Source organism: Loxodonta africana, chromosome 13 (assembly GCF_030014295.1).
Source record: "Loxodonta africana isolate mLoxAfr1 chromosome 13, mLoxAfr1.hap2, whole genome shotgun sequence".
Lineage (NCBI taxonomy): Eukaryota > Metazoa > Chordata > Mammalia > Proboscidea > Elephantidae > Loxodonta > Loxodonta africana.
The window spans coordinates 48,363,132-48,388,275 of record NC_087354.1 but is presented as its reverse complement, the minus strand read 5'-3'; the positions used below and the strand labels follow the sequence as shown (position 1 = coordinate 48,388,275).

Sequence of the window (25,144 nt, the reverse complement as noted above, 5' to 3'; positions counted from 1 at the left end):
TGGAACAAAAATGAAACATATAAACTACCTGTGGGCCAATGATTATTGATTAAGAGATTTTAATCCATTGCCACTTTAAAACATTCTGGCAGAGTAGAGCATTGAAGCAAACATTGCATGGGATAAGTCTGTTTTGGCGAGGGTTGACAAGATAATGACAGCAACGCTTTGGGCCTTGGGTTCCCTCTTCCTCCCCATTGACCTGAGGACAGTGTAAGGGTGTACTAGAAAACTGGTTTTGATATGAACCCAGTCGTTGCAGGAGAGATCAGGGTCTGGGTAATGTTAAGAGTTTAGTCAGTAGCCCTGGGGCTGAGAAGGATGAAGTAAGTGTTTGGAGCCATGGTTACCACCTTGTTTTCGAAAGATGAAGGCCATTTCTCGGTGTAGAAAAACTTGTAGTTTCTCCCCATGATAGGATACTTTTTTGTTCCTGTTTATTAGAAAAATACGTAATGATGGAAGAGTACAATGCGGACATCCTCTTTGGAGGACAGTTTAGCAATACGTACCATGTTGTAAAATGTGTGATGTCTCTGACTCAGCTGATCCACTTGTAGGAAATTGTCCAACAGAAATACCCATACATGTGCCAAACGCCCTTCAAACAAGGTGTTCATTGTGGAATTTTTAATAGCAAAAAATGAAAGGTAACCTAAATGCCTAGAATAATGTATAACAAAACCAAACCCAAACCCAGTGCCCTCGAGTCGATTCGACTCATAGCGACCTTATAGAACAGAGTAGAACTGCCCCATAGAGTTTCCAAAGAGCGCCTGGCAGGTTCGAACTGCTTGACCCTTTGGTTAGCAGCCGTAGCACGTTACCACTATGCCACCAGGGTTCCCAGAATAGTGTACTGGTAAGTATAATTTATCCATCATCTTGAAGCATTAAGCAGCAGCTTGATAGAATGAGCTAGCATGTCATGCATTGATGTAGAAAGATACCCATGATGTATTGTTGAATAAACAAATATGTATGATCAGATCCCATTTTGTAAAAACACCTAACACTCTCTCCCACCCCAACCCCTCCAACCCCCTCCAACTTCATGTATATATTGAGAGATAAGGATCTGAAGAGTGCCCACTACAGTGCTTTCCAGCAGTTTCCTCTGGAAAGTGCACTTGGAGTTGGGGGTGGGGGGAGCGTGGTGATCGGCAGGTTACTGAATGAGCAAACTTTTTACTTTACATATTCTTCTCTTGTTTGAATATTTTTCGATGATCTTTACTTATTTTTAAAAGCTACTATCAGTAAGACTCTTAAAATGATTAGTATTTTATTAATCACATTGGAATTTTTATACCATTGAAAAATAGTACATATATCTGAAATGCGTGTTAGTGTTGCACACTGTATTCAGACCCATTGCAGTAACTCCTTGGGGGTGCCAGGGAGTTCATGGGCAGTGTAATAGCTAGCATTTGGAGTACTTACTGTTGCCAGATGCTGTGCTGAGAGCATTGCATGGGTTATCTCATTTAATTTAACCTTCACAAGATCCCCATGAAGTACTTTGAAGGACTGTTATTAGCTCTGTTTTACAGTTGAGGAAGGGTCATCTCCTCTAAGCAATTTGCTCAAGTCTCACAGCTAGTAAGTGGTACAGTGGAATAGGCTTCAGAGCCTATATTCTCAACCCCTGTGCTGGACTTGTGAGAATTGTCATAATCTTGCAATCCTATGTTCTGATTGTTCTTAAGCATGGCAAAGAACATGCTTTCTAGGTCCCCCAAAAGTAGTGAGGGTTCCAGTGACTTGATGTACCTGTGCCTACCCCACAGCTTTCAGAGTTAGGGTTCACAGCAATAGTATTATTATTCTAGATATCTTGTGCCAGGCAGTGTACTAGATGTTTTATCTAGATTGGCTGATCTCTACCATGGCTCTGTAAGGTAGGAAAATTATACCTGGGAGGAAACTGAAGCTCAGAAATGTGAAATGATGGCTGAAGGTGACCAGGTAGGAAGTGGCAGAGCCCAGATTCAAATGCAGGTCTCTTTAACTGTAAGACTTGTACTCTATCAGCCAAGTGTGTTGAAAGCCTGTAAGGTGTGTTAAGTAGAGGAAAAAAATTTTAACCCTCTAGATTTAAATTCTTAGAGATTATGCTTCCTTTTCCCCAACAGGGCAGCAGCTCTATATCCATCTGTGTCTGGACCAGGTTTAGATGAAAAACAAATAAAAACAAAACTACACACAGAGAGATAATGAGGACAATTGTTAAATTAATTTTTTTGTTTTTTGCTTGTGTAATTGTATGCTTTCCATTATAGACTTAAAATCCTAGGCTAGCTTTTTTCTTGATTGTCCTAGGATGACTTTATTCTCTGAACGGAAAATCTGAACCAATAAATGGAATCTGGGTATAGCGACAACAATAACAGACATGAGAGATAGTTGGAAAGATAGATATAGTTTGTAAGCTAATTGACTGGAATTTGGGGGGTATTTCAGTGGTTTGTGAGTATGATAGAACAACCCCCCCAAGTAAATAAAACTTTAATAAAAAAGTATTTATGATAATATATTTAATACTGAAAAGTATACCTAAGGCCAATTGTTTTCTTATACAAAAGTGATAGTGTTCTATTTAGTGATATGAATTAAACAGCAAGAGAAAGGACAGCCATCAAATTTACCTGTTTTATGTAAATGTGGAGAAAAAGAGAGCTGAGTATAAGTGGAAAAGAGAGGAGAGTTCCTGTCATCTTTTAGATTCTCCAGCTGTGAGAGATGCTACCTCTTCACTGGCACCTCTCATCCCCCAGATGGGGCTAATCTCTCTGCGCACCTTGTTTATGTCTTTACTAGGCAGTGAACTGGTTCCTTGTTGCCTTCTGGGTGGTTGTGTGTGTCCCCCCCCCATTAGATTCTGAGTTACTTGGTGATAGGAACCATGTTTTACTTGACTTGTTCTCTCCTTAGTGCTTAGCTTAGTGCCTTGTAGGAACATGCTCATTGAATAAAATGGAATGTCGTGTATATCCATATTGAAATGAGAATTATAAAATACATATGACTAAAAGCCAAATGTTTAATTTGCTGTTGTGGCTTATTTGTGCTATTGCCCAGAAATTGGATATAATTGATTAGTGGTAGACAGTGCAAACCCTAAATTCTTTCAGTTTACTGGGCCCCATGTCCTGTGGGAGCAGAGGACCTGCACTGGCTGTGTGCTTTTGATTTCTGTCCCTGGGGCTGGTAGATGGGAAGGGAGTTACGGCTAAATGAGGGAGGCCCATCTGTGGTGAAGTCTCCTCTTGGGCTAGTGGCCCTGTACCTGTTTCTCTTCTTACTCTCTTTTAGTCTTTCTCCCTTTACAACTAGGGCACAAATACAAGTACTTTTTAATATCTAGTTTTTTTAAAAAAATTATGAAGTAATACATGATATTTAAAAAAATTCAAGCAGTATGTTTGTTGTTGTTAGGTGCCATCACGTTGGTTCCGACTCATAGCAACTCTGTGTACAATGGAACGAAACACTGCCTTGTCCCGCACCATCCTCACAGTCATTGTTATGTTTGAGCCCAATTTTGCAGCCACTGTGTCAATCCATCTTTTTTGCTGATCCTCTACCTTACCAAGCATGATGTCCTTCTCCAAAGACAGATCCCTCCTGATAACATGTCCAGAGCACGTGAGATGAAGTCTCCCGTCCTCGCTTCCAAGGAGCATTCTGGCTGTACTTCTTCCAAGACAGATTTGTTTGTTGTTCTGGCAGTCCATGGTATATTCAATATTCTTCACCAACACCATAACTTAAAGGCATCAATTCTTCTTCAGTCTTCCTTATTCATTGTCCAGCTTTCACATGCATATGAGACAGTTGAAAATAACATGGCTTGGGTCAGACACACATTAGTCCTCAAAGTGACATGTTTCAAGCAGTGTAGAGATAAGATAAGAAGTAAAAGTCCTTCATTTCCCCCAAATCCTCCGGTCTCACTGTTAACAATTTCTTCTGTATTCTTCCAGAAAATTTCTATGTGCATAATATATACTGAACTGCAAGTTTCTTCTGCCTCCATTTAACAGAATGTCTTGGACCTCTGTCCACCATCTGTATGCTTAGATCAACTTCATTCTCTTGGACGACTGCACTATACTTAATTTTAGGACTATGGCATAATTTATTTAGTCTGTTGATGGACATTAAAGTTTTACCAGTTTTTCTGAAAACGTTAGATGGGAACCTTAGGGGGCAGTGAGCTTGTGTTAATGGGGAAGGAGCAACTCAGAAAAGAAGGGTGAGAATGGTCACATAATCCGAGGAATGTAATCAGTGTCACTGAATTGTACTTGTAGAAAGTGTTGAATTAGTGTATGTTTTGCTGTGTATATTCTCAGCAACAACAAAATAATAAAATAAAAAAAGAAAAAGAATGGTTTGGGAGGAACTACTTACCTCAGAATGTTGTTGTTTGTGTTGTTTGGTGTTGTTGCGTCAACCCTGTCTGACAGGGTAGAACTGCCCTGTAGGGTTTCCAAGGCTATAGTCTTTACAGGAGCCGATCACTAGGCCTTTCTTCCACAGAGCCATTGGTGGATTCAAATCACCAGCCTTTCACTTACCAGTGGAGTGCTTAACCATTGCGCCACCAGGGCTCCTTTTATCTCAGGATAACTGATACCAAATCAAGGCCCCTTAGAGTGAACCCAGTTAAAATACCATAAAATTTTCATAGTAAGTTGTGAAAAAAAAAGAAAAAAGGATCGTTTAGGTGGTAGTCATTTTCCATGATTGCCCTCAATGAGCCGTGCTTCCTGGTGTTCATGCCCTTGTTGAGTTGCATCCCATACTGAATTGGGGCTGGCCTTGTGTCCAGCATTGGTGGTAGTGTTGCTATATGCTTTCTCAACCTACTTCATAAAAGGTATTGCAGCTTCTGCCTTGGCCTCTTGGATTACTTACTCTGGGGGGAGCTAGCCAGCGTGTCATGGAAAGACCTGCATTGAGACGAACTGAGGCCTCAGGCCAACAGCCAGCCAAATATGTGAGCAATATCCAGCCTAAATGAATCTTCATATGACTGCAGCCTCATGGGAGACCCCAAGTGAGAACTACCTAGCCAAACCTTTTCTCAATTCCTGCCTACAGAAACTGAGACATGATAAATGATTACCATTGTTTTAAACAACAAAAAGTTTTCCCAGTTTTTCAGTATTAGAAAAAAAATGTAGTGAACAGCAATGTCCTGTATCTTTCCACATTGTGGAAATGTATTTTTGAATAAATTCCTAGGAGTTGGAACTACTGGAAAATTTTTTTTTTTAATAATTGCAATAGCTAGTACCATGTTGCTTTCTAAAAAGGTAGAACCAGTTTACACTCCCTGCAACAGTGTGTGAGAATGCCATTTCCTTCCCTCCTTGCCAACTCTGGGTGTCAGCAAACTTTATAGTCAATGTCAATTTGATAGGTAAAAAAGATTATTATATTACTATTTTAGTTTATTTTTAATTATCAGTGAGGTTGAACGTCTTTTCATTGGTATTTTGGTTATTTGTATTTAACTCCTATGAACTACCACACACGTATATATATTGTCAGCTGTGCCCATTTTTCTATTAGGTTATCTTTTTCTAATTTACTTTCCAATATTAAGAAAACTGGCCCTTTGTTTTAAAAGTTGCAGATATTTTCACTCAGTTTATTGCTTTCTTTTCAGCTTGCTTTTGTCTTTTTTTTTTTCCCCACAGAGAAATTTAAAGTTTTTTACATGGTCAAATTTGTTGTATTTTCCTTTGTGACTTCTGGGTTTATGTCATGCTTAGAAAGGTGTTCCATGTTCTAGGATATTGAAAAAACATTCACCTATATTCTTTTTTTCTTTCTATTCTAATGAGGTTAAATACACACACACAGACACACACACACACTCATACACACATACATATTAAGTATGTATAAAATATATATTATGTACATATGTATGTATGTTTTTTTAAATTTCTTGTACCATGGTCAGTTTATTTTGTTGAAAAGAGTCAGATGGGGATCTACCTTTACTGAAACAGACAGTTGATACCATACCAGATGTGAGAACAGTTCTGATATGAAGCTAAATTCTGTAGCCATAAAAAATCCTGTATGTTTGCATGTATGTTGTTGTTGTTAGGTGCTGTCGGTAGGTTCTGACTCGTAGAGACCCTGTGTACAACAGTACGAAACACTGCCTGGTCCTGTACCATCCTCACAATCGTCGCTATGCTTGAGCATGTATGGGCCCTACATATGCTGTAGGAGCTTTGCATTCATATAGGCCCAGAGAACCCTGCTGATTTTCACAGTTTCATTAGCAGGTTAATGAGTACACCAACTTGTGAGGTGATGAAAATCAGCTGTCCCCACTAATGAGTTCCCTGTGCCTATCCGTTATATGTGTTCCTCTCCCTAGATTTTATCTGGACAAGTTACTGCCATAAAATGATTGCTGAACTGGTGTCGATGGACAGTAAAATCTCACCAATGACTTGAAAGATACATTTTAAGTCTATTTAGAAAAATATTGACCTATGCCCACAAAAATCATGTGGTCTTACTTTTCGGTGACTCTCTGACTTCCCATATTCTGGTCAGTACCAAACACCAACCAAACTTGTTGCCGTCAAGTCGATTCTGACTCCTAGCAACCCTATGGGACAGAGTAGAACTCCTGTAGGGTTTCTAGGGAGTAGCTGATGGAGTCGAACTGCCAACCTTTTGATTAGCAGCCAAGCTCTTAACCGCTGTGCCACTGGGGCTCCATTCTGGCCAATAGCCCTCATAAATATCTTAACACCTGTCAAAGCATGTGTCTGAGTTTTGGTTCAGAAAATATGGTATTAGGATAAATATTTATTTATGTCATTCTTCAACCATGATCATTTTATACCTACTTCTCATTGAATAGGATCCCTTTCAGTTTCTTTATACAGTAGTCCCCCCTCTCCCCATCCATGGGGGATATGTTCCTGGGGTTGCCTGAAACCTCGAATAGTACTGGATCCTGTATATACTATGTTTTGACCTATACATACCTACCTATGATAAAGTTTTAATTTATAAGTTAGGCACAGGAAGAGATTAACAACAATAACTAATAATAAAATGGAACAATTATAACAGTATACTGTAATAAAAGTTATGTGAATGTGGTCCCCAGGCAGGGCAGACCGGGAAGGTGTGAGACCTCATCAGGCTACTCGTTTAATGTTTTTGGCCTGTGGTTGACTGAGGGTAAAACCGTGGAAAGTGAAACCTCAGATAAGGGAGCCAGGGCTACTGTGATATCCCAGAAGATTATCTTGCTTTTTGGGTGCAGAAGTCTTTAAACCAGCACATCATATCTCATTTTAAACTTGGCTAGGTGGTGCAAACAGTTAGTATGCTCAGCTGCTAACTGAAAGATTAGAGATTCTAGTCCACCCCGAGGCACCTTGGAAGAAAGGCCTGGCAGCCTGTTTCCAAAAAATTAGCCATTGAAAACTCCATGGAGCACAGTTCTACTCTGATACGTGTAGCGTCACCAGTAGTCAGAATCAGTTCAACGGCAACTGGTTTCTTTGTTTTTTATGGTATGATCATTTAAAGCAAAATTGTGGTTACATAAGTTGTAAGTTGTTGAAGTACACTATGCTATACAACTATAACTGACCACTGGAGTGACACCCGAAGATACCCCTCATATCCCCAAATATTGAAGACAGTCTCGTTAAGAATAGTTAGGTGGGAATCCCTTTTTGCTTTGGAAAAAAAGTCTAAGTCTTCAAATATTTGGAAAAAATGAAGTTTCATTTTCTTAAAATTATAGTATATGTAGAAGATAATGTAGATATTTATATGTAAAACTAGGTGGATTAATGAAAAATTGTAATTCTTAAGAGACTTACATTGAATATAAAAATTATTTAACATGTAAGAGTAATCGTGCATCCTAGAATTTAAGACAATCTGAAGAAAGCCTTAATTTATTGAAATTTTAGTACAACATATCGTTGATGCAAAAATTCCAAATCCTTGTTAGTATTATGAGAGTAGTTACTTCTTATTAGTACCCTCGATAAGTTGTTTGAGAATTAAGAAGAAACATAAGCCTTTTACCCTAGCACTGGAACTCACCGGACTGGTTGCTGTTTGAGGCCAGTGGACAATCGTGTGCATTTTTGAATGCTTAGAAGCCCTAGCATAGTATTCAGTACATAAAGGTAGATAGCTGCCTTTGAGCTGACTCCGACTCATGGCGACCTTATGTACAACAGAATGAAACGCTACCCAATCGTGCCACATTGTCATCCTCACCAGCATGTACAAGTCCGTCATTGTGGCTATTGTGCCAGTCCATCTCACCAAGGGTCTCTTGCACTCTCATTGGCCCTCTGCTTCACCAAAGATGATGTCCTCCTCCAGCTATTGATCCCTTCTGATGATGTGTGCAAAGCAAGCGAGTCAGACAGTGTTCTTTTGTGATCTATAAGGTTTTCATTGGTTAATTTTCCAAAGTAGATCATCAGGCCTCTCTTCCTGGTCTGTCTTAATGTGGAAGCTCTGCTGAAACCTGTGCACCATGGGGGAGGGACCTGGTTGGTATTTAAAATACAGTGGCATAGCTTCCAGCATCATAACAGTATACAAGCTACCACAGCACAACAAACTGACAGACGGGTGGTGGCAGCACATAGTAGACACTCAGTATGTGTTTCTGGAATGTATGGATGGTTAAAAGAATGAATTAATAAAGACAGGTATCTCAACCATCAGCAAATTCTATTGGGTGTATCTTCAAAATATATTCAGCCCGTAATGATTTCTGAAAACTTCAGCTTGGTTCAGACCACCATCACTTTTTACCTGGAGAAGGATAGTGGCCTCCTAACTGGTCTCTCTCCCTTTCTTCTCACACAGCAACCTGAGTGATCCTCTGAGAAGTTAAGCTGGATCACAACACTCAAAACTCTCCAATGGTTCCCATTATTCAGGAGTAAAAGCCAAGTCCCTAAAATGCTCTTCAGGGACCTACATCTTCTCATTTGCCCCCAACCTTGCCCTGCCATTCCGTCTCTCAACTCATCTACTTCTGTCACCCTATCTCATTCTGTTCTAGCTGCTCTGAAAGGTGCCAGACATACTTCTGACTCAAGACCCAAACCAAACCCAGTGCCGTCGAGTCGATCCCAACTCATAGTGACCCTACAGGACAGAGTAGAACTGCCCCACAGAGTTTCCAAGGAGCACCTGGCGGATTCGAACTGCCGACCCTTTGGTTAGCAGCCGTAGCACTTAACCACTTGCCACCAGAGTTTCCCTTCTGACTCAGGGCCTGTGCATTTGCTGTTTCCTCTGCCTGGACCACTTTGTCTCCGGGTATCAGCATGGCCTACTCCCTCGCCTCCTTCATTCTTTTTCCACCAGAATGTAAACCCCAAGAGGGCAGGGTGTTCCCCCCCCCGCCAGCTGTTACTATCCATAATGCCCAGAACAGTGCCTGGCATATCGTGGGCACTTAAATATTTGTTGGAGGGAGGAAGGAAGCAAAGAAATCAGGAGGTAGTAGGTATAGAGCTAAATTAAAACACGTTGAGTATGAAGATCTGACCAGAGGAATTGCAGCCTCTAGTCCTGCTGAGATCATCAGACTCCTTACCTGAGAGGGGCTGTAAACTTCACAGCTTTTCTGGTAATTTCCTTGTGATATCTTTCTAATATCTACCATTATGTTTGCATTTCTTTTCTCTTGCCTTAGAGAAATGCCTTTGCTATAGTTCTAATTGACTCTTACCTGGCACTGAAGGAATGTGACAAATGATATATAATATATTGCCTTAATTTTCTGTTGCTCTTTGTAGAAGCTAGATTGTTCCTCTCGAAAGCCCACTTGAGCCCCTGTCACTGTAGTGGGTGCCGTTTGGTTGAGCGCTCCCACACCTGCTGTTTACAGGTGGGCACTATGTTTGCCATTCTGACCGCCTCCTACCTGAGGCTGCCTCTCCTCCATTGGGCCTTTATGTTCCTTCTCTTGGCTTCTCTTTTGGATTGCGTGTTGCTTCAGATAAAATCACTAACAACATATGGCCTGTTAGGATTCTTTTCCCAAACGCTACCATTTTGTATATTTGTGACACACTGCAGATTTTGTGAAGATTGCTTCATAATACTTGTTTACCATCTGCTGCACTCTATTTGGTATCTTGCTAGGATTTTTTCCTCCATTTTAAGTGACATTAACAAAATCCAGCCAGTACATACACTTTCTGGTTCTACTTTTGCCTCCCTAATGTGCTGGAAAATCATATTACTATGCTCCAGGCAACTAGAGAAGCCTGGAATTCTCATTGTGAACCAGTGTATTAGATCTCTTCCCCCCCTTCTTCTTGGTCATATCCGGTAATGCTTTTTTGGTCAGATGGCAAAGAACCTTCATGTATAAGACAAAAAAAAAAAAAAAGCTGAAATTATTTTTTCTACTTAGTGCCACTACTTTCTCCTCTTCACCAACATATTTATGCTTTTGAAACTCTTTGTGCCCCTTTAGTAAGTTTTTCTGGTTTATATTTCTAGTGGCTATAATTTTTATAGCTAATCCAGTTGGGTAGGCAAATGGACTTGTTAGATGGATTGTATCTGCCCAACTTTTTGTTAAAAAAAAGTGTTTTAGGTTTTTGTCTTACTGAATTGTTTGATTTCTATGTCTCTTTTCTTACACTTCACTAACTTCTCACACCTGTGAATTCGTTGTCCCTAGAGAGACGTATATTCTCACTTAAAATGTTAAGGTTTATGATTTCCTTTTGGGCCACCATCAGAGGGTCAGAGAGAGCTTGGATTTTGCCTTTTGGCCAGAACTGTCAGTCTTCTCATGGGTGTGGTTTCTAGAGAGATGGGTGTGCTTTTCTGACTCACTCTCCTCTTGGACAAATACAAGGAGCCTTCATTAAGACGCAAAAAAACCCACTGCCGTTGAGTCGATTCTGATTCATAGCGACCCTGTAGGACAGGGTAGAACTGCCCCATAGAGTTTCCAAGGAGTGCCTGGTGGATTTGAACTGCCAGCCTTTTGGTTAACAGCTGTAGCACTTAAGCACTATGCCACCAGGGTTTCCTTCGTTAAGACAGCTAAGCACAAATATTAAAGAGTGAAACAGAGTCCCCCAAAGAGTAATTTGTTAAGAAAACAAGTACCTACATAAAACTGGGTCTCCTGTTAATCCATAAGAACTATTAATCACTGGGTCATGTAAACCTGATTTTATCCCCAGGCTTTATTGGCATGCCTCTTTGAACTTACCTGAAGTTTTCTCTTGGAGTCGGATCCCTAACGAGGCAGCTCTAACACTTGACCTCTAGGTTAGTGCCGAAAGCTATTCTAGCCTTTTGTCCCCAATTTTCTGTCCACTTAAACCAAAGTGCCCTCATAGTGTTTTATCGCTGCTTTTCTGGAACTTCTCTGCAAGAAGTTTTTTCTGGTAACTGGCTTCTCTCACAAATTTTTTACTGAAGTAATCCCTCAGAGATTCATAGAATTTTAGAATCTTTTATTTGAAGTAGCCTTAAAGGTTCAAGCCCTGGCTTCGAGGACTTTGGGAATGCTCTCTTTCTCCATTTTTTTCCTTCTTGATTTAGAGAGACTGGGATTTAAACGATCTTTCTGGAATCTATGCCCCCTCTTTACAAGTTAAAAAAGGTTTTTTATCTGCTTTATTAAACTCCGAGTGCACCTCCCACCCCACCGCATATGAACAATACTTTTCTGAGCTCTTGTATATATGGAGATTTGAATGTAAACATGGCTTTTTTGTAACTGTCATCTCTGTAGCTAGCCCTGGTGCAGAAATACGATTTAAAAAAAAATGTATCTTGTTCAGGCTGGAGTGTTTTTTTTTTTTTTAACCAAGTTTAGAATTTTGTCAAGAATAAATCCTTTTAACCCACATTTAAACAGAGAATTTGACCTGATTTTAAAGCAAAAATATGAAGTGCTTTTCTGTGTGGTGTTATTTAACATTATATCTCTTTACACTGAATATGTTTTTCCCCTCTGCCGCCTACATTTTAAAGAAAACTTTTTTAATTTGGCTTTGAAAATGTTAAAGTTTCTAGAACCTATGTAGAAGTTCCTTTCTTCTTTGTCCGAAACTAGGATGGTACCCCCCCACCCCCACCCCAGTTTGGCCCTAGAGAGTCTGTGCGCTTAAAAAAAAAAAAAAAAAAGGAAGCACTAGACTCCTATATAGCCCTTTATGTACTTAACACCCCACAGGAATGTGCTTTCTTTCTTTCGGAAAGGGACCAGTGTGCAGCTTTTATACAAAAAAACAGGCAACTCTTGGTAGCTTCCTGTCGGCGGTGGCCACAGCTCCCAGCTGTCCAGACAGACAGTGTGACTTGATGATACTGTTCAGACTGAGTTGGGTGATCAGTGGGAGGCAGCTGAGATCCAGGGTGCAGGATCCAGGAACAAATCTTCTGGAAACAAAACTTTGATGAGAGCTGTTTGTTGGGGTGGTCCCTGAGTGGGGCTGGCCAAGTGCTGATTTCCACCATGCTGTCAGGTTGCTGTGGCTGCTGAGGAGAAAAAGTAAGTAGCGTTTTGCTCTGCAAGAGGCTAAGTGAGAGAGAGCACAAGCTGGTCACATATAGGGGCTATCTTCAGAACCGCAGCTGGAACAGTGCGAGGGCCTGTGAAGGTGAGGTGGGGCAGGGTCCATGTCTGAACAGGACGTTCACTGTGTTTTCAGTAAGCGTCTCCAGAGTGTGTCTTCCAAGCTTGTTCTTTTCATGATGGGCATTTGTTCTGGTTTTCCAGGCCTCTGATCAGGGTGATCTTTGCATGTGATTAGGACAGCGATTATATGCCCAAGAGTGACTAAGAAATAATAATGATTGTTTGGCGAATGTACCAGAGCTGGGGCATCGAAACAAGAGTCTGCCTCATCCAGTTTGTCACCTTGGGAGGCGGTGTACTTCTTCCAGCAACTTTGCCATTGCTCAGAATCTTTCTGGCATTTTTTTCAACTGTGCATTTAGAGTCTACCTCATAGGCTGTTGTCACTATTGACAAATCTTTATCTTCAGAAGGATGAAGTATCTAACTGAATATTTAGAAAAAGCCAAAAGTCATTCTGAGGGCTGCCTGGCAGATGGTGTGGGAATAGGATCAGGCCACAATTATATTGTGGGTTAAAAAATAAGATCTGTACTCTCATCAGGTCTATCCTTAGGTTCTGAAATCAGTTTTTGAAGAGATATTTTAAAATATTTTGAATAAGAAAAACATTATTGAAATAAGTAAATCATTTCTTGATGTGACTATTTTGATGATAATGCTTATTCAAATGTATACATTCTGGTTGTATATTTTCTGAAGTCTTATTATCCTCTAGTCTTAAGACTATTACATTATTATAAAATAGCATGAATCACCGCTTGAGACTTAATGATGGTCAGGGAATACCTAATACAGATGAAACCGTTGAGAGAGAGAAAGAATGAGCTACTACATAGAATGGGATGTGGAAATACTTGGGTTGGAGTTGCTTTGCAAGTTAACCTTACACTAAGGCCCCAGTTTCTTCTTCTGTAAAAAGGGAATAATAATAGTGATGATGTCTGCATCATAGGATTGTTGTTAGGTTTCTAATGTGGCACTGCATATGAAGCACAAATCACGGTGCCATGTGTATAGCAAACCCAACAAACAAACCCAGTGCCGTCGAGTCGATTCTGACTCATAGCGAATGTGTATAGCGGTATCCAGTAAATGTTAGTCATATTTATCACGCTATATGACATGGTAAATTGGGAGAGAGGAAGAATAGAGAAGTAGGGGGATAGGGTGCTGTTTGAGAAATTAAAAAAGTGCTGTTAGCAGAACAAGACTGGTCTCTCTTCGGTTTTTCTTAAAGTTTTCCAAATCAAACCTGCTTAGTCATACTCCAATTATACTTACTTTTTTTGGGTTATCTAGATACACGTTGTGAATGACATGAGCAATATTTTAATTTTTGGCTGTCCCTAAAATAGTTTTAGTTCTTTATTGAGATTCTAGGAGCCCTGGTGGAGCAGTGGCTAATGCGCTTGGCTACTAACTGAAAGGTTGAGGTTCGAGCCCACTAGGCGCTCTGCAGGAGAAAGATGTGGCAGTCTGATTCTGTAAAGATTTACAGCCTTGGAAACCCTATGGGCAGTTCTGCTCTGTTCTATAGGGTCCTCTGAGTCAGAATCAACTCAAAGGCAGCAGTTCTTTTTTTTTTTTTTTTTTTTTAAGTTGACATACTAATTGTATTCTGAACAAAAAACAAAGCAAAGCAAACCAATGACACCAACATTTCTCCAAAACTATGATGTTGAGGGTTTGGGTATCAGTTATAAAAAACCAATTGTGTTATGTACTCACTTGGCATTATTTTTGTACGTTGAAAAAAACGCAAATCATATCAGTTGCATTATGTTGCTTTTTAAACAGATGAAGATGAAGATGGTGATCGAATTACAGTGAGAAGTGATGAAGAAATGAAGGCCATGCTGTCGTATGTAAGTGTATTACAAATGAGGACTATTTTTTAAAATGTTAATGTAATTGGCATTGATGTTCCCCGGGCATAGTGAAGATATGAAAGCTAAATTATAGTTGCCATAACATTTGTCTGTATGGTATGTAAGGTTTTCAAAGATTTCTTTATGTGAAAGTTAAGGACATTCTTTTCAGAGGACTTGTACACTTACTGATCATATCATGAACATTAAGAATAATGCATCTTAATGACTTTTGCATTAGGTATGGTGGAGACTAAATGGACTATCAATTTTCTGTATTTTTTATGCAGTACTTAAAGTAACGGCTCATTAAAAATGAACCCCTGGGCTCTAAAAAATTCTTCAAAATCTACTTTCAACTGGAGATCTCTTTCACCCTTCCGAATAGACTATAGTTATAATGTAGCTGCAGGCTTAATATGGATACACGATTTAAAGATGTATTCTCGGTTACTTTATGTACTAACCACCTCCCCCCCACCCCCCCACCCCGTCCAAAATGAACTACAGGGTTACTTACTGAATCAGAGTGATTTGAATATATCCAGAAATGACTTTTCTTTTGTGTTTCAAATTTCACTGAAAATTTGTATTAACATTCGTTTCCAACTAAAGTAGATGAACAAGAGAAAAGAGTGCATTTTTATAACTTTAATACTAAGTTTGATGAATTCAACTTCCATACAGAGACGTAGCTTCCGTGAGCCCTGATTTGAGCCTTCCTGTCTTTTGTTTTATGTTGTCTGAGTTTGTAATCTGGTGTGGTGTGTGGTGGAAAGAGTAGTGGACTGGAAGTCAGGAGACCACAGCTCACCTCTGGCTTCCTGGCCTTAGGCAAATCACTTAACCTTTCTGGGCTGCAGTTGCCTCATCTATCAATTGTGGGTAATAATACTTGTCCTTTCTACTGCACAGGGTCACTGTAACGATCAAATGGGATAATAGATGTGAAAGCCCTTTGAAAAGTTAAAAGTCCTATACAAATGCAAAGTGGTATTATGGCGGAAATGATGGCATCAGGACCCATGCTTTTCATCGAGGTTCTAATCTTAGGCAACAGTTAGGTTGTAGGTTTTTGACAGACTTCTGCTTAAACTAGGGTATTGTTCATTGTAAGGAAAACTCTGAAAAATATCTGTGTGATTTTTTGCCAATAGTTTTAATTTAGGGTAGGAGGAAAGAGAACAAGAAGAATGGTTTGATTAACAGAGCGTTGCTTTCCACCCAGCCCCGAGTAGGAAAAGTCAATTTCCCATTGACTTCCCATTAACTTTTGTGGGAGTCTTTGTGTCGTGAGAATTTAGAGCTGGGCTCATCAGTACCTTGAAAGGCAGAGTAGGATTGTAAACTGAAAGGTCTAGCACTGGAATCGATAGATTGGCTAACTTTCCTGAGAACGTGACATGCTAATTTTTTAGAAAACACACGCAAAGATGGGTTCTAGTTTTCTCAGATAAGTCCATTGCAAGAACTGATACATGTACTTCCATTATGTATCTGATGACATAACCATACACAAGGGTATGTTTTCAGTAATGTACTTTTGGAAAAATCTGACAAATTGTGCTTTTTGAGAAATAGTACTGTGGGTGATCATAGTGATAATAGTAGTAATTTCCATTTCTAATTTTTTTTTTAAGTGCTGGCTATATACTAGATGCTGGAAGTATTTTATTTTCTTTTAATAATTGCTCACTGAGGTACATATTACCTACCATCCCTGTTTTTTAGGTGAGGATGCTATGGTTAGAAAGCTTGTCCAAGGTCTTAGAGCTAGTATAAATGTGAACATGGAATTTAAGTTCAGCTCCTCCTTAAAAATGCTTATTCACAGTTTTACAGTGTTTCTCCCCCATCTGCTTGTGGCGAATTATTATTAAAATCCGAGTGATTCGTGTTTATGTAGTACCTTAGTTGAGATACTTGTAACATCTCCTCCTTGCAACTTAAGCTTATTTTCTTAAATTCAGTGTTTATCTATTTTTTGTTGTAGGAAAATATTAAAGTTATATAATTGTCTTTATAATTAATAGCTCCTAAGGCTTCTTGGTAGCTACTTTTAGCCTAGAAAGAGATCGTCTAGCTCATTGATTCTTAGATATTGGGATTTTGTAAACTAATCGATTTTTCATTTTTATATTGGGGGACAGACATAGGCATGGTAACTTTTAATTTTGCTGAATAAACACATTAGTAAAATAAATGAACTAATAAAAATTACTATTACCATCGTTTTATTTAAAAAGACAAAATAGTAAGGAGTCATTTAAAGATTCAAACAATGGGCAGGACGTAATGTTGAAAGTAAAGTTGACCATTTTTTTTTTAAGTGAGTAAATTTAGTTTTATGTAGGTCTCACTACATTATTATTTTTTCCTAATTTGCTGTGAATGGTGAAACCTTTTTTATGAATTAGGACTGGTCCATGGATTATGGTTTGGCTACTGCTGATCCAGGTCCAGGTTTTCTCATTAATTCACTCAACAAATATTTATAGGTGGGAAACTGAGGTCTCCAAAGAGTTTTAACTTAAGGTAGAGTTCTACTCTTGTAATTGTTTGGGCTAAATATTTCAAGATGAACATGAAAGCAATAACGTGTTAAGTCATTGATGACTTAAATGGGATTTTTTTCCTCCGGTCTGTTGCAGTAGTCCCTACCTCATGTACCCTTGTTTATGTAGAGTCAGGCTCTGAATAAACATTTTACGTCTCTTGCTTCTTATTGTTGAAATTCCATTGAGTTCTAATTTTCCTGTAAAGAATCATTTGAAGGTAATCTCATGATAGATTTTGGTTGATAATCCTGACGATTACCAGTCTGTTATTAAAAAGTTGCATTGGTCTTTATTATGTAGGTTCATTTTGGCTCTGGAAAACTTTGTCTCAGGACTTGGTGTGGTGACATAGATATTTCCTAAAAAAATCAGCTTAGTTTTTCATGTGGAATTTAATGAATTTGTGATTGCCTTAGAATTTCTTTAAAAGCAATATGGGAGAAAGCAAAACTGGAGACACTTTTACTATAATTGATTTTCCCATTCTTCCTCATTGATTATAAATATTAAGTGAACAAACGGCCTAAATCTCTGCAGGAGAATTAAAAAAAAATTGCAGCATTTGAGTTGAAACTTGCAGAATTACCTTTTTTTCCCCTCTTGGATACAACCATTTTCTGGCCTTGGGCCAACACAAGCCTAAGTTTTATCAGTAATTTAAATAGATTTTTGTATTAGACCTGAAAATGTTGCCTTTTTAATTGAAAACTTATCAATTATTTAAATCGCTAGCAGCCTTAGGCTGTTAATTTTGTGTGTGCCATAATAATGGCATACAGTGGTTTTTGATACTTGTGACACACAAAATATTGTATTGTAGTAAGGATTTGGCATGGCAATATGTTGTTGTGTGCTGTTAAATGATAACCACCGTATTAAACCAAAGTCTGTTGTCACACATTAGTAGCATTTTATGTAAGTTTAGAAGTTGTATTCTTTTCTTCATTAGATATGTTTTTAAGAGATAATGAGAAGAAAACAAAGCTATAATAAATTGTCTTTTAAGAAAATGTAAAGTAATTTGGTCTCCAAGGAGATAGTTAATGTATTGAAAGAATTCAGCAGCCAAGTGTTATTACAGCACCACTGTGATAGTTCTCTGCGTTTTGTTATGAGTTTGTGTTAATCAACAATCTGTTTTTATAGCGTAGTTTCTTGTAAGTTATGTTGTTAGAATATTCCACTTCTGGGATCATGGCTTTTCCTCTGACACTATTGTATCTTTTTAATTCCTCCATAAAGTATTTTTTTAATTAGAATGTGAAATGCTTTATTAGGAAAAAAATATATATACACAACCTACATATTCTGAAAACTACCTGATCATTGCTAATTATTTTAAAAAAAAAAAATTAATTATTTAAAGGATCCTGCTAAATACTCCCATAATGTAGCTTAAAATTTTGGGGGGGGATTTCATTTTTTTCCCCTCTCGTTTTCTAGAAAGCTCTAAAATAGTATGCTGTGCTGTTTTTCTCCTTACATCTTCATGTATTTGTTGTCTGGTAGCGCCGGCTTCGTTTCCTTAGAGCATCAGCTGACAAGACTGGCCCTTGCTTATTGGTTCATCAGAAGCTTTATCTATCATTGAGACCTAGTTCTAGGAAGGGGCTATTTTAATGTTAACCTCCGCTTTCAGATGACCTTTCATTAAGAAACTCAGCAGTACATCTTGCTTTTGTAAATGGATTCATATTTGTTTCTGCCAAATCCTTATGTCTAGTAAAGGATTTATTGTACCTAGTTCTCTCAGTACTGAGAGGCTTGTGTGAGTAGAATGCAGTATTAAAAAGAATAATTTTCTTCATTTTGCTCGTTCTCTCTGTTAATACCATTTCCCACATTGCCAGAATAGTATGGAATCCGTTTTACTGTAATGTCTCCCATTATGGCAGAGGCCTTGTGTTTTAGAGGCATGTAAGTATTCCCTTTGGTATACTTGACCATAGTGTACCTTGTTAGATGCTGGGTGCCGTGAGGGAAAATACTTCTTGACCTCTGGAGCACCTTGTAAATTGGGATATGATTAGCTTCATCCTAGTATGTGTAACTTGGAGATTGCCTCTAAAATCATGCAATTACTCAAGTAGAATTGGAGAGGACCCTTAGAGGTCATCTTGTCCAGCTCTTTCATTTTACAGGTAAGGAAGTTGTGGTCTACTGGGATCAGATTCAGTCAGAGATGACATGGCTCATTAATGGGAAGGCCTGGATATGGACCCAAGTGTCCTGACTCCCAGTCGCTGTACTCCTCGTGGTTTAAGTGACGTTATTGTTTTATTGCTATTTAAGTGCCGCTATTGAGGTTCTGCTGAGGAGGCTTTGCAAATGTTATTTTTTTCTGATAGTAAAAAACAATGCTTGTTAATAGAATATCAGTCTTCCTGAGTTTGGCCCAACCCCTAAAACTCATTGCCGTTGAGTTGATTTCAACTTATAGCGACCCTATAGGACAGAGTAGAACTACCCCATAGCGTTTTCAAGGCTTTAATTTTTACAGAAACAGACAACCGTGTCTTTCTCCTGTGGAGTGGCTGGTAGGTTCAAACTGCGGACCTTTCATTTAGCAGCCATGCGCTTAACCACTGCACCACCAGGGCTCCTTGAATTTGAATAGGAATGTGAAAAATACTCTGTGGACTTTGAAGTTTTAAACTTTTTGTTCTTACCTACACGGCTGTTTTGCCACAAAATTTGTTGCCCATTTAGAAGATGAATGTTTAACAGTCTTGGGGCTTTCGCTATTAAGACAATTTTCTTTAAGGAACAAAGAAGTTGGAAGCTCATTTTCTACTTGGTGCTTTTAAATATACCCCATATTAAGTAGGTCTTACTTTGTTTTACTTTGCAAGTGAGAAAATTGCTGAGCCTTCAGTGAATGGTTAGTTCCCTAATTCAATGCAATTCATATGAACGGCTGATAATATAAAAAATATATTCTTCCAACAAGGTGGAAAACAAAAGAATGAGGATGGGAAACTGAAGGAAATTAATAAATTGTTTAGGAAATTACTCAAATAAGGACATGCTCCAAGTCGTAAGTACAATTATTTTGTTTTGTTTTCTCATCCCAAAGAATAAAACTTTCTTTCGCAGGCAGTTTACCTTAACTCCTTTCTCTATGTTGTCTGGGACATTTGGATGACCTTGAAATGGTGATAAAAATGAGGTAGCCCCTTATTATTAGTTTAATATTTTGTTGTGCTTTCAGTGAAAGCTTACACAGCAAGTTAGGTTCTCATTTAATGGTTTCTATACAAATTGTTCATTGACATTGCTTATATTTTTCACAATGTGTCAACATTCTCATTATTTCAGTTCTAATTGTTCCATTTCCAGTAATTTAGTTTCCCTGCCTCTTTTACCTTCTCATCTTTGCTTTAGAATAAATGTTGACTGTTTGTTGTAATATAGATGATTTTTTAAAGGAACATAGTATGTATGGGTGATATTATTTTTTGAGCCAGTCTGTTATTTAGCTGAAAGGTGACCTGTGGGAGTAGTTTCAGTTCAAAGTTTAAAGGGTATCTCAGGGTGATAGTCTTGGGAGTCCTCTAGTCTCAGTCAGTCCAGTAAGTCTGGACTTTTCAAGAATTTGAGTTCTGTTCTACATTTTTCTTCCATTCTATCAGAATCCATCTATTGTGGTCCTGACCAGAATGGTCAGTAGTGGTAGCGGGGCACCATCTAGTTCTTCTCTTCTCAGGGTAGATGAGGCCATGGTTCATGTAGGCTATTAGTCCTTAAACGAATAATTTCTTTTATAAGGATCGGCACAAAGCTGGTTCCTGTGAGGCAGAAGTTAAAGATGTCCCAAATGTCTAACTTTTCCAAGCTGCTGTACCACTCTCTCATCTCTGACATCGGCTATTCCCTCTCGCCTCAGTACTCTCCCTTCTGTCTTTGGGTTCCCTAATTCCCTGCAGCATATCACAGAGCTCACAAACCATATAAAGGAAGTGGCTCATGAAGTTGTGGAGTCTGGTAAGTCCCAAATTCATGAGTCAGGCATGAACTTTTCCCTGGCCCTCAGTCTCTGCCCAAAGGCACTCAGCTTTCTTGCCCCGTGGGCCAGGAAGCCCACTGTACCGTCTCCAGTGGCTCTCTGCTGCGGGTCTTTCCTTTGGTGGTAGTGGGCTCTCCCTGTCTGCTCTGGAATTGGCTCTCTTTTAAGGCAAAACTGACCAATCCCCTTGGTAGGCCACAATTACCCTATCACAGTCACCTGGCTTGGAGTTAAAAGACCATGGCTAGAAAGGCCACACACAAAAGTAATTAATCCACTGCAGTCCTGTAGACTAGTTTCTTCTCTGAGTCTTTGGTTTCCTTCTTTCTCTTTTGTTCCAGACAAGTAGAAACAAATAGTTGTATATTAGATGGCCATTTGCAAGCTTTTAAGACCCCAGACACTACTCACCAAATGAGAATGTAGAACATAGACTTTATAAACTGTAGTACACCAGTTGACCAAGTTGTCCCACAAGACTGGTCCAGTAGCCCCTGATTTAGCTTCTGTTGTGAAATATCTTGGGGCATGTTTGGTATCAAGGAGCAGAAACATGTTCAAAATACTGTCAGAACAAGGATTTTATTATATGGCTCATGAAGACACAGGAAAAGATGCATACAAGAAGACTTCGGCCAGGTTGGCACCAGGGCACTCTGGGGTACTCCAGAAAAGCAACCTTGAGCCACAGATATTTTGTCAATCATGTGGCTCTGTCGCCACTTCAGCTCCCTCCCTGGGGAGGGCTGAGCAGAGCCTATGGGTTGGCTCCTCTGGGATCCTGTGTCACATCGCTGGTACCCTTTGGGGCTGTGACTAGGCTCTTGCCTCCCAAGGGCACAAGGGCTGAGAGGAAATGATTGGCATCTAGCTGTAGGATTGCTGTGGGGCATAAGCAAGTTGTTGGCTCTTGTTGGCCTTTGTGCTTTTATGGGCCAGTTTTTCTAGAAACCAAACAAAAAAAACCAAACCCAGTGCCGTCAAGTAAATTCTGACTCATAGCGACCCTATAGGACAGAGTAGAACTGCCCCATAGAATTTCCAAGGAGTGCCTGGTGGATTTGAACTGCCTACCCTTTGGTTAGCAGCCGTAGCACTTAACCACTACGCACCAGGGTTTCCACAAGAGGGGTATTTTCTACGTATTTCTGAAAGATGGTTGTAAGTTTGCTGCAATCCTGTAAAATTAGAGGAATTCGGTAAATTATCAACATAGGAAATATAATGTTTCCAAAAAGGTATAAACTGAGGTAATTGAAAAATTCAGAACAAGTTGTTTATCTATATGTTATATCTTTGACTCATTTCCCACTGCCTTTATTTATTTATTAATAGCAGTTGAACAGTAGCACTATTTGAACTGGCTAACTAAACCAGTCTATTTATAATGGAATGCCCCATTTGGCCTACTGTCTCTGTGGCCCGATGGTCCTGTTTTATTTAAGTGGCAGGTCCCCTGAAGCTACTGTTTAAAATTCTCCTACTTTAGAAGTCGAGCAGAATTGCTGCAGCCTGGAAATCAGGTGAAAGGTCAGTGTAGACATTGCTCCAAGCTAACCATGGTGATGACTCTGAAGGCTTCAGCTGAGAGGGTCCTACAAGTTTTGGACCCACTGCTGAATACAAGTTTAAAATCCTTCTGCCAGTGCACATTATCCTAAACTTAGCCAAGTTGAATTTTATCTGTTATTGGCCGCTGAAGCCTCTATGTAGACCATCTGGAGCTTCATGAAGTCCTTTACGGTTTTACTGTCCAAAACAAATAGTGCTGTCATTAAACTTGGCCAACTTGCTGTCTTTTCCACTTCCAAATCATTAATAAAACACATTTACCCAATAACATTAGCCTATGAACAGGCCCAAGGGTTATTCCCTGTTCACCTTTTTGCTGGAAGACTTTTCACTGTGATTTTCTTAATCATCACCCGATCAATCCACGACCATACGTGGACTGTCCGTCTGGAATCATTTAAGGAAGAACATGTGCACATTGTAGGGACCTCATGACATGGGCAATGAGTCATCGGGGAGCGAGGGCACCTGGAGCCAGATAAGTAAATGTAGCTGTTAATTTGGCATTGAAAATAGATTGATGTCAGATGTTATTTTTGACTGCTGGGAAAATTTTGTGCTTTGTGAGAGGGTGGCATCACAGAGCACAAGCCTCTCAATGCAAAGTAGAAGTAATTGAAAGAAGCTATAACTGATGACACATCTGAGCAGTGTTGTAATTGCATTTATAGCTGTTTGACAAAGTTAAGATTGTTGGGTTCTTCACCAGGAAAACTAATAAATTAACTATGGACTTCAAGTAGTAGGTTAGTTTATTGATTATTGCTGTAGTTACTGACAGGCTACATATAATGGGATACGCTTTCAGTATTGACAAAACAGGAATTTGAAAATGTTATCATTAGTAGAAAAAAAAAACAGCTTGCATATTTCTTATAAGTTGAAATACTGTACCAATTATGTTGTCTGGTAGAAGGCATGCCAAGGAGAAATTTAGGAAACCGTCCTATTGTAAATGTAAGGAAGAACAATAAATAAACCTGATCTGTCCTTTGTACATAAAACTTGCCGCTCAGTAAGGCGGAAGGTATGACCAATGAGAGTAGTTACCACCTCTGTATTAGTTCCTGCCTACCTCCTTCCCTGAATATTTGTGGAGAACCTATTATGTGTGAGACACGTTGCTAGTAGGCATTATAAGGAGGTGCTTTCTTATGTTTTCGGGGACACGGGCCTTTTGAAAATTTGAAGAAAACTATCCTTTTCCCAGAAAATTCACATACATGCAATATTTCACATGTAATTTCAGGGGCTTTAAAGGAGCTCCGCCTCCCATATAGACGCCAGGTTAATACCTCCACCATAGGAGATAATAACATGTACAAAGCATGGCTCCTGCCTTGGAAAAGCTTCCAGAAGAGAAGCAATGTTTCTCACAACACCCCTGTACTTATTATTTATAGTACTGCAGTAACTGAGGGAAGGGAAGAAGGTACTGGCTTAGCCTCAGTAAACCAGTTAATTAAATTCTACCTCTACTTGGACCAAAAAATCTTAGGATCTTGTTTAATAGGATCTGTGTCATCCTTTGTTACGAACATTTGTATTCTATTGTTGCTTGGAGGTGAGAGATTCATAGCACTGTGCCCAATTTCAAGATTTATTCCAAGTAGTTTAGAAGAAGCTTTCCCATATACCAGCTCCTTTGATTTTGATCTTTCTAACACATTTATGGAGCCCTGGTGGCACAGTGGTTAAGAACTATGGCTGCTAACCAAAAAGGGCAGGAGTTCTAATCCACCAGCTGCTCCTTGGAAACCCTGTGGGGCAGTTTCACCCTGTCCTATAGGGTCACTATGAGCCCGGAATTGACTCGACAGCAATGGGTTTTTTTGGTTTTAACACCTTTCTAAGGTGAGCAAGGCAGACATTTTCCCCACTCTTACATCTAAGGATACCGAGGCTTGAACAAAATTGCCTGCTTTTCTCAAGGTCACACAGCTAGTAAACATAGAGCTGGGCCTGAGGTCACTCACTTACTGATTTGCTCACTCATTCACACAGTCTTTCATACAGCGAGTCTTTATTGCATAGCAGTTGTTTGGCCAAGTACTGTGCTAAGTGTTGAGAGTGCCGCGAATATACAGTTCATGCCCTCATGGAGCACATATTCTAGTCAATGAGACTGACAGAGAAGGAATCAGTTCAATATCACTAGGCAGAGTGATAAGTGCTGTAATATGCGTAAGCATCAGATGTTCTGTGAGCGCCAAGTGGGAGCACCTGATCTAGCCTTGTGGATACTGGGAAGGTTTCCTAAAGGGGATGGTGTCTAGGTGGAGTTAGCTAGGACAAGGGAACTGCGAAGGGTGTTTTGGGCAGAGAAAACAGCATGCTTAAAGGCTCAGAGATGACAGAAGGTTTGGTGCGTTTGCGAGGAGCTTCTCGTGGTTCATTCTGGTATGGGAATGAGACAAGGCTGAGAAAGAAGGAAGGGCAAAATCATGGAGGGCCTTAGCTTGAGGGAGAGCGACATGGTCACATT

General features: G+C 39.4%; 1 protein-coding gene across 26 annotated transcripts in view; it reads left to right on the top strand.

The window, feature by feature from the left end:
- MAP2K5 (mitogen-activated protein kinase kinase 5) overlaps positions 1 to 25,144 on the top strand; it is a 279,846-nt gene that overhangs the window by 8,076 nt on the left and 246,626 nt on the right. For 25 of the 26 annotated variants that reach the window (XM_064267345.1, XM_064267344.1, XM_064267343.1 and 22 more), the window contains exon 3: positions 14,453 to 14,520. In XM_064267345.1, coding sequence (XP_064123415.1) covers positions 14,453 to 14,520 — 68 coding nt within the window. Of the gene's footprint in view, positions 1 to 14,452; positions 14,521 to 19,933; positions 20,119 to 25,144 lie in introns of all 26 variants that reach the window. The other variant, XM_064267353.1, reaches the window with a different exon arrangement.